The sequence below is a fragment of the Neomonachus schauinslandi genome, chromosome 1 (assembly GCF_002201575.2).
Source record: "Neomonachus schauinslandi chromosome 1, ASM220157v2, whole genome shotgun sequence".
NCBI classification, from domain to species: Eukaryota; Metazoa; Chordata; class Mammalia; order Carnivora; family Phocidae; genus Neomonachus; species Neomonachus schauinslandi.
This window is the reverse complement of record NC_058403.1, coordinates 57,790,186-57,808,113: the sequence shown is the minus strand read 5'-3', so window position 1 is coordinate 57,808,113 and position 17,928 is coordinate 57,790,186. Positions and strand designations below refer to the sequence as shown.

The 17,928-nt window shown below is 36.7% G+C and overlaps 1 protein-coding gene across 1 annotated transcript in view; it reads left to right on the top strand.

Moving 5' to 3' along the window:
• CFAP44 (cilia and flagella associated protein 44) overlaps positions 1 to 17,928 on the top strand; it is a 132,404-nt gene that overhangs the window by 85,782 nt on the left and 28,694 nt on the right. Inside the window, exon 24 of the mRNA XM_021692531.2 lies at positions 11,112 to 11,289. Coding sequence (XP_021548206.1) covers positions 11,112 to 11,289 — 178 coding nt within the window. The remainder of the gene's footprint in view (positions 1 to 11,111; positions 11,290 to 17,928) is intronic.

Sequence of the window (17,928 nt, the reverse complement as noted above, 5' to 3'; positions counted from 1 at the left end):
GCCGCTCCCCTTGCTTGTGCTCTCTCTCTCTCTGACAAATAAAATCTTTTAAAAAAAAACTATACAGTATTTGTCTTTTTCTGACTTATTTCACTTAGCATAATACTTTCTAGCTCCATCCATGTCATTGCAAATGGCAAGATTTCATTCTTTTTGATGGCTAAATAATATTCCATTGTATAGATAGATAGAGAGATAGATAGATAATCACTTCTTCTTTATCAATTCATCAGTCAATGGACATTTGGGCTCTTTCTCCATAATTTGGCTATTGTTGATAGTGCTGCTATAAACATTGGAGTGCATCAGCATTTTTGTCTCCTTTGGATAAATACATAGTAGTGCAATTTCTTGGTCATAGGTAGTTCTATTTTTAACTTTTGAGAAACCTCCATACTGTTTTCCAGAGTGGCTGCACCAGTTTGCATTCCTACCCACAGTGTAAGAAGGTTCCCCTTTTTCTGCATCCTCACCAACATCTATTGTTAGGTTGTTGATTTTAGCCATTCTGATGGGTGTAAGGTGGTATCTCATTGTAGTTTTGATTTGTATTTCCCTGATGATGAGTGACGTGGAGCATCTTTTCATGTGTCTGTTAGCCATCTGTATGTCTCCTTTGGAGAAATGTCTCTTCATGTCTTCTGCCCATTTTTAAACTGGATTATTTATATTTTGGGTGTTGAGTTGTATAAGTTCTTTATATATTTTGGATACTAACCCTTTATCAGATATGTCATTTGCAAATATCTTCTCCCATTCCATTGGTTGCCTTTTAGTTTTGTTGATTGTTTCCTTCACTGTGCAGAACTATTGGGTGAAGTCCCAATAGTTTATTTTTGCTTTTGTTCCCCTTGTCTCAGGAGACCTATCTAGTAAGAAATTGCTACAGCTGATGTCAAAGAGATTATTGCCTGTGTTCTTCTCTAGCATTTTAATGGTTTCCTGTCTTACATTTAGGTCTTTCATCCATTTTGAATTTATTTTTGTGTATGGTGTAAGAAAGTGGTCATGTTTCATTCTTTTGCATGTTGCTGTCCAGTTTTCTCAACACCATTTGTCAAAGAGACTCTTCCCATTGGATATTCTTTCCTGCTTTGTTGAAGATTAATTGACCATGTAGTTGTGGGTTCATTTATGGGTTTTCCACTCTGTTCCATTGATCTATGTGTCTGTTTTTGTGCCAATACCATATTATCTTGATCACTAAAGCTTTGTAATGTAACTTGAAGTCTGGAATTGTGATGCCTCCAGCTTTGCTTTTTTGTTTTCAAGATTGCTTTGCCTAGGGGCGCCTGGGTGGCTCAGTCGTTAAGTGGCTGCCTTCGGCTCAGGTCATGATCCCAGGGTCCTGGGATCGAGCCCTGCATCGGGCTCCCTGCTCAGCAGGGAGTCTGCTTCTCCTTCTGACCCTCCCCCTGCTTGTGTTCCCTCTCTTGCTGTGTCTCTCTCTGTCAAATAAATAAAATCTTAAAAAAAAAAAAAGATTGCTTTGGCTATTTGGGGTCTTTTTTTAAAAAATTAAATTTTTTTGGATTTTCTAAAAATTTAAATTCAATTAATTAACATATATTATTTCAGGGGTATGGGGTCTGTGATTCATCAGTCTTATATAATACCCAGTGCTCATTACAACACATACCCTCCCCAATGTCCATCACCCAGTTACCCCATCTCCCCACACCCCTCCCCTCCAGCAACCCTCAGTTTGTTTCCTATGATTAAGAGTCTCTCATGATTTGTCTCCCTCTCTGGTTTTGTCCTGTTTCATTTTTTTCCTCTCTTCCCCTATGATCCTCTGCCTTGTTTCTTAAATTCCACATATGAGTGAGATCATATGACAATTGTCTTTCTCTGATTGACTTATTTTGTTTAGCATAATACCCTCTAGTTTCATCCACATTGTTGCAAATGGCAAGATTTTATTTTTTTGATGGCTGCGTAATATTCCATCATATATATATGAATATATATGAATATGTCATATATATATGTTCATATGTATGAATATATAAAACATGTATATACCACATCTTCTTTATCCATTCATCTGTAGATGGACAGCTGGGCTCTTTCCATAGTTTGGCTATGGTGGACATTGCTGCTATAAACATTGGGGTGCAGATGCCCCTTCAGATCACTGCATTTGTATTTTGGGGGTAAATACCCAGTAGTGCAATTGCTGGGTTGTAGGGTAGCTCCTTTAGGTGTAAGGTTAGATTGTGTATTTGAGACTTTTCTTCTTGAGGAAGGCCTGTATTGCTATATACTTCCCTCTCATGACCGCCTTTGCTGTATCCCATAGGTTTTGGACTGTTGTGTTTTCATTTTCATTTGCTTCCATGTATTTTAAAAAATTTCTTCTTTAATATCCTAGTTAACCCATTCATTCTTTAGTAGGATGTTGTTTAATTTCCATGTATTTGAGGTCTTTCCAATTTTTTTCTTGTGATTGACTTCATTTTCATAGTGTTGTAGTCTGAAAATATGCATGGTATGATCTCAGTCGTTTTGTACTAGTTGAAGCCTGATCTGTGGCCCAGTATGTGATCTCTTCTGGAGAATGTTCCATGTGCACTTGAAAAGAATGTATATTCTGCTTTAGGATGAAATGTTCTGAATATATCTTTTAAGTCCATCTGGTCCAGTGTGTCATTCAAAGCCATCGTTTCCTTGTTGATCTTCTGTTTAGATGATTTGTTCATTGTTGTGAGTGGGGTGTTAAAGTCCCCTACTATTATTGTGTTATTATTAATGAGTTTCTTTAAGTTTGTTATTAATTGATTTATATATTTGGCTGCTCCCAAGTTGGGGACATAAATATTTACAATTGTTAGATCTTGTTTATTATGAGATGGTGCCCTTGGTCATCTCTTACAGTCTTTGGTTTAAAATCTAGTTTATCTGATATAAATATGGCTACTCCAGCTTTCTTTTGATGTCTACTAGCATGATAAATGGTTCTCCACCCCCTCACTTTCAATCTGGAGGTGTCTTGGGTCTAAAATGAGTCTCTTGTAAGTCTTGTAAGCAGGATATCAATGGGTCTTTTTTTTTTTTATCCATAAGCAGCATATCAATGGGTCTTTTTTTTTTTTATCCATTATGATACCATATGTGTTTTGATTAGAGCATTTAGTCCATTTACATTCAGAGTAAATATTGATAGATATAAATGTAGTGCCATTGTTTACCTGTAAAGTCACTATTCCTGTAGACTGTCTCTGTTCCTTTCTAGTCTTTGTGGCTTTTGGTCGCTTTCCCACTCAAAGGGTCCCCTTTAACATTTCTTGCAGAGCTGATTTAGTGTTCATGAACTCCTTTAGTTTTTACTTGTCTTGGAAACTCTTTTATCTCTCCTATTCTGAATGACAGCTTTACTGGATAAAGTATTCCTGGCTGCACATTTTTCCCATTTAGCACGTTGAATATATCATGCCAGTACTTTCTGGCCTTCCAGGTTTCTGTAGACAGGTCTGCTGCTAACTTTGTGTGTCTACCCTTGTAGGTTGAGGACCTTTTCTCCCTAGCTGCTTTCAGAATTCTCTTTATCTTTGTATTTTGCAAGTTTCACTATGATATGTCTAGATGTTAACCTGTTTTTGTTGGTTGTGAGGGGAGTTCTCTGTGCCTCTTGGATTTGAATGCCTGTTTCCTTCCCCCAGATTAGGGAAGTTCTCAGCTATAATTTGTTCAAATAAACCTTCTGCCTCTTTTTCCTACTCTTCTTCTTCTTCTGGAATTCCTATGATCTGGGTATTATTGCACTTTATGGAATTGCTGAGTTCCCTAAATCTACCTTCGTGATCTAATAGTTTTCTTTCCCTCTTATTTTCAGCTTCATTATTTTTCATAATTTTATCTTCTGTATTGCATATCCATTCCTCTGCTTCTTCCATCCTTGCTGTGATTACATCCAGTTGGTTTTCTATCTCAGTTATAGCATTTTTTATTTTGGCCTGACTAGTGTTTAGGTCTTTTATCACTGCAGGAAGGGTTTCTCTGGTGTCTTCGATGCTTCTTTCAAGCCCAGCTGTATTCTTATGATTGCTGTTCTAAATTCTTGTTCAGATATATTGCTTATATCTGTTTTGAGAAAATCCCTGGCTGTGATTTCTTCTTCATCTTTCTTTTGGGGAGAATTCTTCTGTCTTGTCATTTTGTATGTTTCCTGTTCCTGAGACTAATGGTATATTAAGAAGGGGTCATACACTGCCCAGGGCCTGGTACTTCAGTAAGTGTTTCTGGTATATGCTGTGTGCACTCTGCTGTTGTGTTTTGGCTGCTCTTTCCCACAGCTCAGTCCTATGCAGAGTTCCTCCTTGCTTACAGTGGGGAGTGTTTGGACCTTTAACTAGGTGTGCTTTGATTTGTCTCTTAAAATAAGCCTGGTAAAGAAAACAAACAAACAAACAAACAAACAAACCCTGATCTGAAAAAAAGAGAGAAAAAGAAAAGGAACAGAGGTAACAACAACAACAAAAAACCTAAACTGACAAAGAAGAAACTATAAGCCTGATTCCAAAGAAAAAGAAAGCCGGGGCGGGGTGAGGGGAGACACATGATCCAAAAAAAAGAGAAAAGGAAATGAAAAAACAAGAAACAAACAAAAAACTATAAGCCTGATTCCAAAGAGGAAAAAAAGGGGAAAAAAGAAGGCTCATCCTATTTCCACCAGAACTTAAGCTGACACTTTGGAACACTCCATGATCAGTAGACTTGGTGCATGTGGGGTACCTATGTTGGTCTTCTGGGGGAGTGTCTGCTGCTCTGCCTCACAATCAGACCTGCCTAGTAACTATGCACTTGCAGGGCGCAGGGGGGTAGAATTTGTTATAAGTGACTCCCCCCCCCCCCCCCGGGAATGCTGTGTTTCTCACTGAAGTCTGACCGTATTGGTGGCGAGGGAGAAAATGGTGCCACCCCCTCTCTCCTCCCAGGACAGGGGATTTTGCACCTGTTGCTGTTCAAGAAGTCCTCACAAAAGAGTAAACAGTCTCCCCTTTTGTGTCCCAGGCTTTTGTGAGATCCCTGCCCTCACCTCATCTGTGCTTGGGGCTCTTGTTATGCCTGGCACTGCAGCTTTCTTGCCTTTTATCTCTGGAGTGCAGCTGGGATTCAAAACTCCAAATCTTAAATGACCTGGCATGGTGTGGACCTGCTCCTCTCCTCCAGGAGAGAGCCTCGCCATGTCTAGTGCTGTTTCATCACAGGAAAACAGTCACACACCTGCACAGGTGCCCAGAGTCTATGGTGAAGCACAGTGAAAAGCTGTGATCAGGTTATCTGTCTTTTGTGTGCACCTCTGTCCCCTGCAGATGAAAAGCTGCTTGATGGTGCCTGCAGGGTCTTTTGTCCTTGGAGAGGCAATATACCCTCTTCCAAATGTACTCCAGGAAGGGGATCATTTTCTCCCAGTGTTACCCACAGGATCCCTATACCATGCTTTCCGCTCCCAGACCTGAACTGTCCTTTTCCTTAGAAGCACCCACCATGGCTTGACTCCAGTGAAAGTCACTCCCTTACAAAACCTCAGAATTTGAGCTACACACACTGCTTGCAGAAATTTGCAATGCTCAGTTCCTTTCAACTCCCCAGTCAGTGGTTTTGGGGAGGTGTTTTCTTGTGCAAACCTAACGTGGTACTCTCTCTCCCTCTCTTTCTCTCTCTATTCTTTCTGCAGAAAGGGCTCCCTGCCCACTGAAGCACCATGGCTTTTCTCTCCCCAATTCAAGTCTATGTGCCTCATACTTGCCACATTCTCTCCCTCTGACCATGCAGATCATTCTCCCAATCCTCACATTGATTTCCTAGGTGTTCCAAATGATTTGATGTTAATCTAGCTGTGCTCGAGGGATGAGGTGATCCCAGGGTGCTCCTACTACTCCTTCATCTTAACTACTCTCTCCAGATGCCCTTTTAAGCTGCAGCTTTCAACTGATCTGCTCACGGTCCCTCAGTCCTATACTTCCTACTGTAGTTTCACAGCATCAGAGCGGTGGTTCCCTTTGTTACCGTGTCTTCATCTCTCTTGCTGTTCTCTGTGTGGTCTATCTTTTGAAGCTGTTAAGTCAGCCCTCAGTTATTCTTTGGAAGAAATTGCTTTATAAATAGGTGTAGATTTAGTGTGTCTGTGGAAGAGAGGAGTTCAAGGTCTTCCTGTGTTGCCATCTTAAACTATATCAGCTTGGCCTGAACTCAGTTGTCTTTCAGACCTTTGTGATTGTGCAAGCCATCAAAAATCACATGATCATCTCAAGAAATGCAAGAAAAGCATTTGACAAGATTCAACATCTACTCATGACAAAATTCTCACCAAAGTGGATATAGTAGGAACATACCTCAACATAATAAAGGCCACATATGACAAGCTGACAGCTAACATCATTCTCAATGATGAAAAGCTGAAAGCTTTCCCTCTGAAATCAGGAACAAGGATGTTCACTCTTGCTACTTGTCAACATAGTAGTAGAAGTCTTAGCTAGAACAGTTAGGCAAGGAAAAAAAAGAATCCAGATTGGGAAGGAAGTACATCTGTCTATTTGCAGATGACATATTATATATAGAAAATCCTAAAGACTGTCAAAATACCATTAAAACTAATAAATGAATTCAGTAAAGGGCAAGATACAATAAATATACAAAAATCAGTTGTTTTTATATATTAACAATAAACTATCAGAGAAATTAGGAAAACCCATTTATAATTGCATCAAAAGGAATAAAATACTTAGGAATAAATTTAACCAAGGATATGAAATATCTGTACTGTGGAAACAATAAGACATTGATGAAGGAAATTGAAGACATAAATAAATAGACATTTCATGCATGGGTTATAAAACTTAATATTGTTAAGATATCTGTACTATCCAAAGGAATCTATAGACTCAATGCAGTCCCTGTCAAAATCCCACAGAAATAGTAAAAGCAATCCTAAAAATTGCATGGAACCATAAAAGATCCTGAATAGCCAAAGCCATATTGAGAAGGAAAAATAAATAAAAATAAATATAAAAATATACTCTCTGACTTCAAACTATGTTACAAAGCTGTAGCAATGAAAACAATATGGCATTGGCATAAAAACAGAGACCCAATTAATGAAATAGAATAGACCAGAAATAAATGGTCCATGCATATATGGTCAGTTTATGACAAAGGAGCCAAGACTATATACTGGGGAAAGGACAGTCTCTCCAATAAATGGTGTTGGGAAAACTAAACTGCCACATGCAAAGGAATGACGCTGGACCAGTATCTCACACCATACATGAAAATTAATGCAAAATGAATTAAAGACTTGAATGTAAGACTTGAACCCATAAAACTCCTAGAAGAAAACATAGGTGGTAAGTCCCTCAACATTGGTCTTGGCAATGATTTTTTACACACATTTTTGACACCAAAAGCAAAGGCAACAAAAACAAAAATAAACAAGTGGGACTATAGCAAACTAAAAAGCTTATGTACAGTAAAGGCAACTATCAAAAAAATGAAAGGGCAACTTAGGGAATGTATTCACAATCATATATCTGATAAGGGGTTAATATCCAAAATACATAAAGAACTTTTACAACTGAATAACAAAAAACCAAACAGATTTAAAAGTGGATGGAGAATGTATATAGACATTTTTCAAAGGAGACCTACAAAAGGCCATTAAGTACATGAAAACAGTGCTGAACATCACTAATCATCAGGGAAATGCAAATCGAAACTACAATGAGATCACCTCACACCTGTTAGAATACCAATTCCAATTTTTCATAGTTATAGTGTTATTCAGAGTCTATATTTCCTCTTGGATCAGTTTTGGTAATTTGTATCTTTCAAGGAATTTGTGCATTTTATCTGGTTATCAAATTTATTGGCATAAAATAGTTCGTACTATTGCCTTATTACTTAAATTTCTGTAGTATCTGTTGCATTGTCCCTTGTTTTATTTTTGATATCATTAATTTGTATCTTTTCTCTTTTTCTTGATCATTCCAGCAAAAGACTTATCAATTTTATTGATCTTTTCAAGGAACTAACTTTTGGTCATAGATTTTTAGAAATATTGCTTGTCAGCTTTCTGTGTCATTGATATTTATGTTCTCTATCATTTCCTTTATTCTTATTAATTTGGCATTAGTTAATTCTTTTTCGCTGTTTAAGTTTTAAGTTTAAGCTGTAAGCTTTGATTTTATACTTCTTTTTTAATTATAAGCATTTAAAGTATAAATTTAAGTATAAATTTAAAGTATAAATGAAACACTGAGCTTCATTTCACAAGTTCTGATATATTTTCAGCATCATTTTGTCCAAAATATATTTTTTAAAGATTTTTTTATTTGAGAGAGAAAGGGAGTGAGCAAGAGCAAGTGAGAGAGAGAGAGAGAAAGAAAGAGCACAAGCCAGGGGGAGAAGGAGAAGCAGGCTTCCCACTGAGCAGGGAGCCTGACATGGGGCTCGATCCCAGGACCCTGGGATCATGACCTAAGCCGAAGGCAGATGCTTAACCAACTGCACCACCCAGGAGCCCCTGTCCAAAATATTTTCTAATATCCCTTGTGATTTCTTGTTGATTATGATTTATTTTTTAAAAGATTTTATTTATTTATTTTAGAGAAAGGGAGAGAGCAGGGGGAAGGGCAGAGGGAGAGGGAGAGAGAGAATCTCAAGCAGATTAAGTGCTGTAGTGCAGAGCTGGATGCAGGGCTTGGATGCAGGGCTTGATATAACCATGAGATCATGACCTGAGCCAAAATCAAGAGTCAGAGGCTTAACCAACTGAACCACCCAGATGCCCCATAGTTTATTTTTAAGTATGCTATTTAATTTCCCAATAGTTTGCATGGTTTAAATTCTTATAAATTTATTGGGAGTTGTATGGGCCTGCATACAGTCTGTCTTCATGAAAATTCAATGTGTGCTTGAAAAAGAATGTGTTTTCTTGTGTTCTTTGGTGTAGTTTTCTATAAATGTCAGTGAGGACTGGATGATTGATGATGTCCAGATCTTTTGTTTTTCCTACTTTGAAGGCATGACTCTTTAAGTGTTTCTACTGAATGTTCCCTACCTTTAACAAGGTCTCTCCAGCTGATGAACTCATGAGTGATTTCAAGCCATGTGTAAACTATGAGAATTACTTGTTTTACAGCTTCCTAGTAATTGTATTTCCCCCAGATGTTCTTTACTTATCTTCATGATGTTTTACATGTATAGGTTAATACGTGGTCAAAAACTCAAGAGAGCCCTATGTAAATTTCTGAAGACATTGTTTTGTGTGTAGCTCTGATATTTTTTTCCTCTAAATTCTAACCATTCTGGCTTCTCTGAACTCTCATCTTTATAACCTTAATCATTGAGATTACTGGACTAATATTTTGGATTTCAACACTATTCCGCAGTCTGATACTTTACTCCATGCAGAAATAGAGAGAGTAAGAATTATTTTTTTTCACTTCTCACATGAATTATAGTCCTGTGCTGCCTGTTATTCAATGTCTGAACATAGTTACATATTTTTTTTGCTCAGTTTTCTAGTTATTTATAGCATGAGGATAATTATGGGCCTTGTTTTCCTCACATGGCCAGAGCTGAAGTATCTGCTTGCTCTTTCTTTCGTTCCTTCTTTCCTTTCTTTCTCTCAGTCTTCCCTCCCTTCCTCATTCCCTCCCTCCCTTCTTTCCTTCCTTTCATTCATTCTTCTTCCCTTACCTCCCTTCCTCCCTTCCTTTTTCTTTCTTTCCTTCCTCTCTCTCTTTTCTTCACTTCCTTTCCTTTTTAAACTATTAATCCTTCCTTTTAGTGCTATCTTACACAAAGGAACAATTATCAATACATTAGATAACATGTGTTTCCTCTGCTTTTGTATGTGTTTGTTTTCCTAAAGGGCTGACTGCAAGCTCTGTGTACATATTCATGTTCACTGACAGGCTTCACTTTACAGAATTAGGTAGTTGGGTCTTTTGATATCTGTGCTTGGAGCCCCCTAGGACCTCTACTGATAAGATCATGTTCAATCTTTTTTATAGCCTTCCCTGGGGATATTCTGGGCCACAGTTTTCTCTACTTTGATTTATCCTTTAAAATTGCTCTCACTGGTTTGCTCATGGCTTTCTATCTTATTCTCAGCCTTCCCGATTTATTCCCTTTAATACCTCCACACCATCATTTCCATGGAATTTGGGGAGAGAGCAGGAGGCAAATACATATGCTCATTATTATCATTTTTAACTAGATGCCTTTTTTTGAAAATTTTATGACAATCACTTACATTATTAAAAAAAAGGTAAATTAAATTTCTACTGATTAACATACACCTACTCTGTCTCTATGGCTTAATGTCTGTTGAAGGAATAAATAACCATCTTGATATAAATCACTTAGAAATGAACAGAAGCCTAAAAATGATTCAGATTATTTCAGCACCATCTGATAATTGGGTTTTATTTATTTCATTATGACTTTGCTTGAGGTGCTGTAAAAATACAGAGGGTCCCCAACTTAAGGTGGTTTGACTTGATTTTTTTGGTTTTACAATAGTGTGAAAGTGATATGCATTCAGTAGAAACTGTACTTTGAATTTTGATCTTTTCCCAGGCTAGTGATATATGCAGTATGATACCTTCTCATGATACTGCGCAGAAGCAGTGAACCAGAGCTCCAAGTCAGCTACATGGTGTTGGGGATAAACTATCAATACACTTACAACCATTCTGTTTTTTTACTTTCAGTACAGTAGTCAGTAAATTACATGAGATTTTCAACACTTTTTGTGAAATGGGCTTTGTATTAATTTTTCCCAACTATAGGCTAACGTAAGTGTTCTGAGTATGTTTAAGGTGAGCTAGGCTAAACTATAATGTTAGGTAAGTTAGGTGTACTGAATGCATGTGATTTATAATATTTTTAACTATGGGTTTATTGGTACATAACCCCATTATAAGTTGAGGAAGGTCTGTAGTCGTTAACTTAAAAAAAATGCTTGGGCTCTGCAGATAAAAGTAGTACTACAGATTCAGAATTCTACGTTTGCTTTTTGACTGAATTTGATTATATACATATAGTAGACAAACTAAAGTTTATTGTTACATTTGTGGCTGGGTTCTCTATTTTTCTGATAGGTACAAGAGTAAACCTCAGGATGACTTTGAAGATCCCAAAGATGTTCAAGCCATCAAGGAGGCCCAGTTGTATATGGGAGACTTCAATCTGAAGACAGCCTCAGACTATAAGATACCTGAGCACATGAGAGTAAATGCTGCCAAGAAGGAGGAGGAACTGGGACACCTAGACTCCATGGTACTTACCCACAGCTTTCATGACAATGAGAGGCACCCTGAGTTTTTAATGGAATTCTGCTGAAATCACGCATTTCACTAGATGGTCTATAAGGATATATGGTTATAGAAATTAAGAAGTGGAAAAGATCTTTATGATTTTTTAGAATGCCTCCTTTTTACAAATGAGGAAACTGAGGCCCATAGAGGACAAAAGATTTGTCCATGATTATTTAGCTAAATGGCAGAACCAGCCTTCAAGTTAATTACTTGGCTAAATACGTTTCATGGGTGAAACTGAACTCATGATAAGCTCATGGCTATATTTTATAGACTTTGAATTTCTGAAATTCAAACATGTCCTTGTTGGATATAGTTTTTGGCTGCTGTGGATTGCCAAAGACTTAGGGAAAAGGCCGGCCATTGTTTAGCCTTTTTCTTTTTTTATGACTTAAAAATTTTGTAGGTGTCTCAATAATAACCAATAACATATTCCTTTAAAAAAATTTTATCTGCATTCTGCCAAACTGCTTCCAATTATCCTGATTTCTCATCCCCATTTTCTTACTAAAGTCTCCTCTCCCTGTCATAGTAATTCCTTAATTTGACGGACAAGTGACTTTTCACACATAGAGACTCAGAGGGTATCTGAGCCACCATTTTGAGAATTGGGTACATGGTCACCTACTATGGCCATGTAGTTTGCACATTACAAGACATCACATTGAAAAGAGTGCCAATCATATCATAGATATAATATATTAGAATATTTTATATTTTTCTGGCAAATGGAAGTAAAGTATCTTGAGGAAAGAAAGAGTCTTTTTCAATTTCACCAAAGATGCAGGACACACCAGCAGTACAAAGGATCCTATTATGGCAAATCATATCCATATATAAATTTTCATAGCTCATAGCTATGCCTTTCTGTTTAAGCAGACATTTTGAACATTTTCTTAGTGACCATTTAGATTGTTTTTCTAGCTGTTCATCTAAGGTAATTCTTGTTTCATTTATCATGTTCCATCCATCATCATAGAGAAACGCTTTTTTGACTACAATTTTCTAGTCATCCAATCTGAAATTTCATAATCTAGCTAGAGATGATGGACAGGTATGATGTCTTGAACTACATTACACTGAAATCCATCTTATTAAAACAGCATAAAATAATGTAGAGCACACTATTCTACAAGTCAGAGAAGAATTCTGTTCCCATCTCTGCCACTTAATAGCCATGTAAACTTTGCTGGTCATGTAAATCTCCCTAAGCCTCGGTTATATTATCTGTAAAAGGGGTATTAATACCAATTAACAATAAGACCTATCTAGTCTACTTCATAAAGTTAATGTGAAGGTCACAGTCAATAAATGGTCATTACTGTCATGGCGAAATTAAAAATCACTAAAGTATCAAGTTTTTTTTTGGAAATAGCATATTATATATTCCCCTTCCCTGTGGCCATTGTTTAGGTATGTGGGGTATTTGGAAAACTAAAAAGAAAGTGTGGTGTGTAAAGAGGGCTCCTCAAAGAGGTGAACCTAACAGTCATCAGGCTGGCTTAGGTTTGTTCTTTTAAGCTTAATTCTCAGTCTTCCAGATGCTTCAAAGAGGTCACCCATTCACATAGGTGCTGGGTTTTGAGTTTACATTAATGCTTTAAAGGTTTATTCTTTTTTTTTTTTTTTTAAAGATTTTATTTATTTATTTGACAGAGAGAGACACAGCAAGAGAGGGAACACAAGCAGGGGGAGTGGGAGAGAGAGAAGCAGGCTTCCCACTGAGCAGGGAGCCTGACGTGGGGCTCGATTCCAGGACCCTGGGATCATGACCTGAGCTGAAGGCAGCCGCTTAACAACTGAACCACCCAGGCGCCCCTTTAAAGGTTTATTCTTAAATATGTAAAACATCTCTATTTTGTTACAGTGTTCTTGGTTCATAGGTAGTAATCATACAGGTAAGTTTTATAAGACTGCCTGGAGAAGTGCCTTTTTTTTTTGAAGTATAACATTCAGTGTTATATTAGTTTCAGGTATACAATATAATGACTCAACAAATCTATACATTTCTCAGTGCTCACCACAATAAATGTCGTCACCATCTGTCACTAAACAACATTACGCCAATCTTATTGACTATATTCCCTATGCTGTACTTTTCATCTCTGTGACTTATTTATTTTCTAACTAGAGGTTTGTACCTCTCAATCCCAGTCTATTTTACCCAACCCCCCACCCTACCTCTGGCAACCACCAATTCTCTGTATTTAAGAGTCTGTTTTTTTTTTTTTTGTTTCTCTTTGTTTTGTTTCTTAAATTCCACATGAGTGAAATCATATGGTATTTGCCTTTCTCTGAGTTATTTCACTTGGCATAATATACTCTAGGGCCATCCATGTTATCACAAATGGCAAGATCTTATCCTTTTTATGGATGAATATTTCATTGTATGTATATACCACCTCTTCTTTATCCATTCATCTATGGATGGACATTTGGGTTGCTTCCATATCTTGACTACTGTAAATAATGCTGCAGTAAACCTGTGGGTGTATATATATTTTCAAATTAGTGTTTTCATTTTCTTCAGATAAATACCCATAAGTGGTATTGTTGGATCATATGGTAATTCTATTTTTAATTTTTTGTGGAACCTCCATACCATTTTCCACAGTGGTTGCACCAATTTACATTCACACCAATAGTGCATGAGGATTTCTTTTTTTCCACATCCTTGCCAACACTTGTTTTTTCTTGTCTTTTTGATACTAGCCATTTGACAGGTGTAAGATGATACCTCATTGTAGTTTTGATTTGCATTTCCCTGATGATTAGTGACATTGAGCACATTTTCATGTGTCTGTTGGCCATTTGTATGTCTTCTTTGGAAATGTCTATTCAGTTCCTCTGACTATTTTTTAATTGGATTTTTTTTTGGTGTTGAGTTGTATAAGTTCCTTATATATTTTGGATGTTAACTCCTTATTGGATACATAATTTACAAATATCTTCTCCAATTCACTGGGTTCCCTTTTGATTTTGTTGATTATTTCCTTTGTTGTGCAAAACGTTTTTATTTTGGTGTAGTCCCAACAGTTTAGTTTTGCTTTTGTTTCTCTTGCCTTAAGAGACCTATCTAGAAAGATGTTTCTATGGTTGATGTTAAAGAAATTACTGCCTATGTTTTCTTTTAGGAATTTTATGGTTTTAGGTCTCACATTTAGGTCTCTAATCCATTTTGAGTTCATTTTTGTGTATGGTATAAGAAAGTGGTCTAGTTTCATTCCTTTGCATGTAGCTTTCCAATTTTTCCAGCACCATTTGTTGAAGAGACTGTATTTCCCCCATTGTATATTCCTGCCTTCTTTGTTATAGATTAATTGACCATATAAGCATGGGCTTATTTCTGGGTTTTCAATTCTGTCCATTGATCTATGTGTCTATTTTTGTGCCAGTACCATACTGTTTTGTTCACTACAGCTTTGTAGTATGTCATGAAATCTGGGATTATGATACCTCCAGTTTTGTTCTTTTTTCTTAAGATGCTTTGGCTACTTGGGGTCTTTAGTGGTTCCATACAAGTTTTAGAATTATTTGTTGTAGTTCTGTGAAAAATGCTGTTGGTATTTTGATAGGGATTGCATTAGATATGTAGATTGATTTGGGTAGTATAGATATTTTTAACAATATTAATCCTTCCAATCCATGAGCATGGAATATCTTTCCATTCATTTGTGTCTTCTTCAATTTGTTCATCAATGTTTTATAGCTTTCAGAGTACAGATCTTTCACTTCCTTGGTTAAGTTTATTCCTAGGTATTTTATTCTTGTTGGTGCAATTGTAAATCGTTTTCTTAGTTTCTCTCTCTGCTACTTTATTAGTGTATAGAAATGCAACAAATTCCTTTATATTAATTTTGTATCATGCAGCTTTGCAGAATTAATTTACCAGTTCTAGTAGACTTTTGATGGTCTCCTTATGATTTTTCCTATATATAGTATCCTGTCATGTACAAATAGTGACAGTTTTACTTCTTCCTTACCAATATGGATGCCTTTTATTTCTTTTTCTTGTCTGATTACTGTGGCTGGGACTTCCAGTATTATGTTGAATAAAAGTGGTGAAAGTGGACATCTCTGTCTTGTTACTAACCTCAGAGGAAAAGCTGTCAGTTTTTCACCATTTAGTTATGATGTTAGCTGTGGGCTTTTCATATAAGGCCTTTATTATGTTGAGGCATGTTCTCTCTAAACCTACTTTGTTGGGGCTTTTTTTTTAAAATCATGAATGGATGTTGAATTTTGTCAAATGTTTTTTCTGCATCTATTAGAATGATTATATAGTTTTCATTCTTTCTCTGGTTAATGTGATATATGACATTGATTGATTTGTATTCACAAATACACCCTTGAACCACCCTTGCACCCCTGGAATAAATCCTGCCTGATTGTGGTAAATAATTTTTTCAATGTATTGTTGACCTTGGTTTGCTAGTATCTTATTGATTTTTGCATCTATGTTCATCAGACAAATTGGCCTGTAGTTATTATTACTATTTTTGTAGTGGCTTTGTCTGGTTTTGGTATTAGGGTAATGATGGCCTTGTAGAATGTACCTGGCAGCTTTTCTTCCTCTTACATTTTTTGGAAGAATTTGAAAAGAATAGGTTTTAATTCTTCTTTAAATATTTGGTAAAATTCCCCAGTGAGTCCATCTGGTCTTGGACTTTCATTTTTTGGAAATTTTTTTATTACTGATTTAATTTCATTGCTAATAATTAGGTCTGTTCAGATTTTCTATTCCTTATTCAGCTTTAGAAGGTTATATGCTTCTAGGAATTTATTAATTTCTTCTAGGTTGTCTAATTTGTTGGCATATAATTTTCCATAATATTCTCTTATAATCTTTTTGTATTTCTGTGGAGCCAGTTGTCATTTCTCCTCCTTCACTTCTGATTTTATTTGAGTCATCTCCTTTTTTCTTGATGAGTCTAGCTAAAGGTTTATCAATTTTATCTTTTAAAAAACAGCTCCTTGTTTCATTGATCTTTTATTTATTTTTTATTTATTTGTTTCTATTTCATTTATTTCTGCTCTAATCTTTATTATTTCATTCCTTCTACTAAATTTGGGCTTTTTTTTGGTTCTTTTTCTAGCTCCTTTAGGTGTAAAATTAGGTTGTTTATTTGAGCTTTTTCTTGTTTCTTGAGTAGGCCTGTATCACTACAATCTTCCTTCTTAGAACTGCTTTTGCTGCATTCCAAAGATTTTGGACTGTTTTTTCATTTTTTTTTTTTTTTTTTTTTTTTTTACTACCTCTTTGATTTTTCAGTTGACTCATTCATTATTGAGTAGCATGTTATTTAACCTCCATGTATTTGTGTTCTTTTTTTTTTTTTTTAAAGATTTTATTTATTTGACAGAGAGAGATACACAGCGAGAAAGAGAACAAAAGCAGGGGGAGTGGGAGGGGGAGAAGCAGGCCTCCCGCAGACCAGGGAGCCTGATGCGGGGCTCGATCCCAGGACCCTGGGATCATGACCTGAGCCGAAGGCAGACGCTTAACGACTGAGCCACCCAGGCGCCACCTGTGTTCTTTCCTTGTAATTGACTTTTACTTTCATACCATTGTGGTCAAAAAAGATGCATGATATGATTTCCATCTTTTTGAATTATTGAGACTTGTTTTGTGGCCTAACATGTGATCCATCCTGGAGAATATTCTATGTGCACTTGAAAAGAATGTGTATTCCCTTTTTGGATGGAATATTTTATATATATCTGTTAGGTCCATCTGGTCTAATGTGTCATTCAAAGCCACTGTTTCCATGTTGATTTTCTGTTTGGGTGATGTATCCGTTGATGTAAGTGGGATGTTAAAATTCCCTACTACTATAGTATTACTGTCAATTTGGAGAAGTGCCTTTGATCCTTTTTTTTTAAACCTGTATGTTTATGCAAAGTAACTCTTAATAGCCTTTGGACCACCTTGTTGTCTAATTGTACACAGGATTAAGGCTGTATGTGCCTATAGGCTCTGGTAAGAGCATTTTGGAAACAGCTGGTAATGAGGGAGCAATGGGCCACTCTGGCTCCTGTGGCTTGAGGCAGGGGGGGGCATAGTTTGGCTTAGATAAATGGAGAAGGAACCAAGAGAAAGTGTCCTGGAATCTCTTGGTGTGCATGATACAGAAATTCAGGATCATGACATTGCCTGCACAAGAAGTAACAGGAATAATGTGGCCAAAATGCAGAATAAGAATAGGCTAAACTTTAGTTTGGCCCTAAGTGGGCAACCCTAAATGTGTCTAAGCCAGTGGAATTTGAGTTTCCATCAGGGATAGGCAGTTACATCTGCATGTTCCTTACCAAAGAATGACCTTCCCCTCACCCAGCTCTGGCTGAGTACAAGAAGACTTCAGGAAGGACTTCCCCTGGTTGGTCAGAAGAAGACAGCAGAACTGAGCCCTACAAGCCACCTGAGGGATACCAGAGGTCACATCCACACTGTCTTCCTCTTTTGGAGAAGCTAAATGGGAAACAGCCTAAAAGCTAAAGAAAAGAGTAACTTAGTAGTGAATAGAAATGATCAGATAAATTTTTTTTTTTCTTGGATTTTTGCTAGGCATACGAGTCATGGGACAAAAATCATATTTCAAAC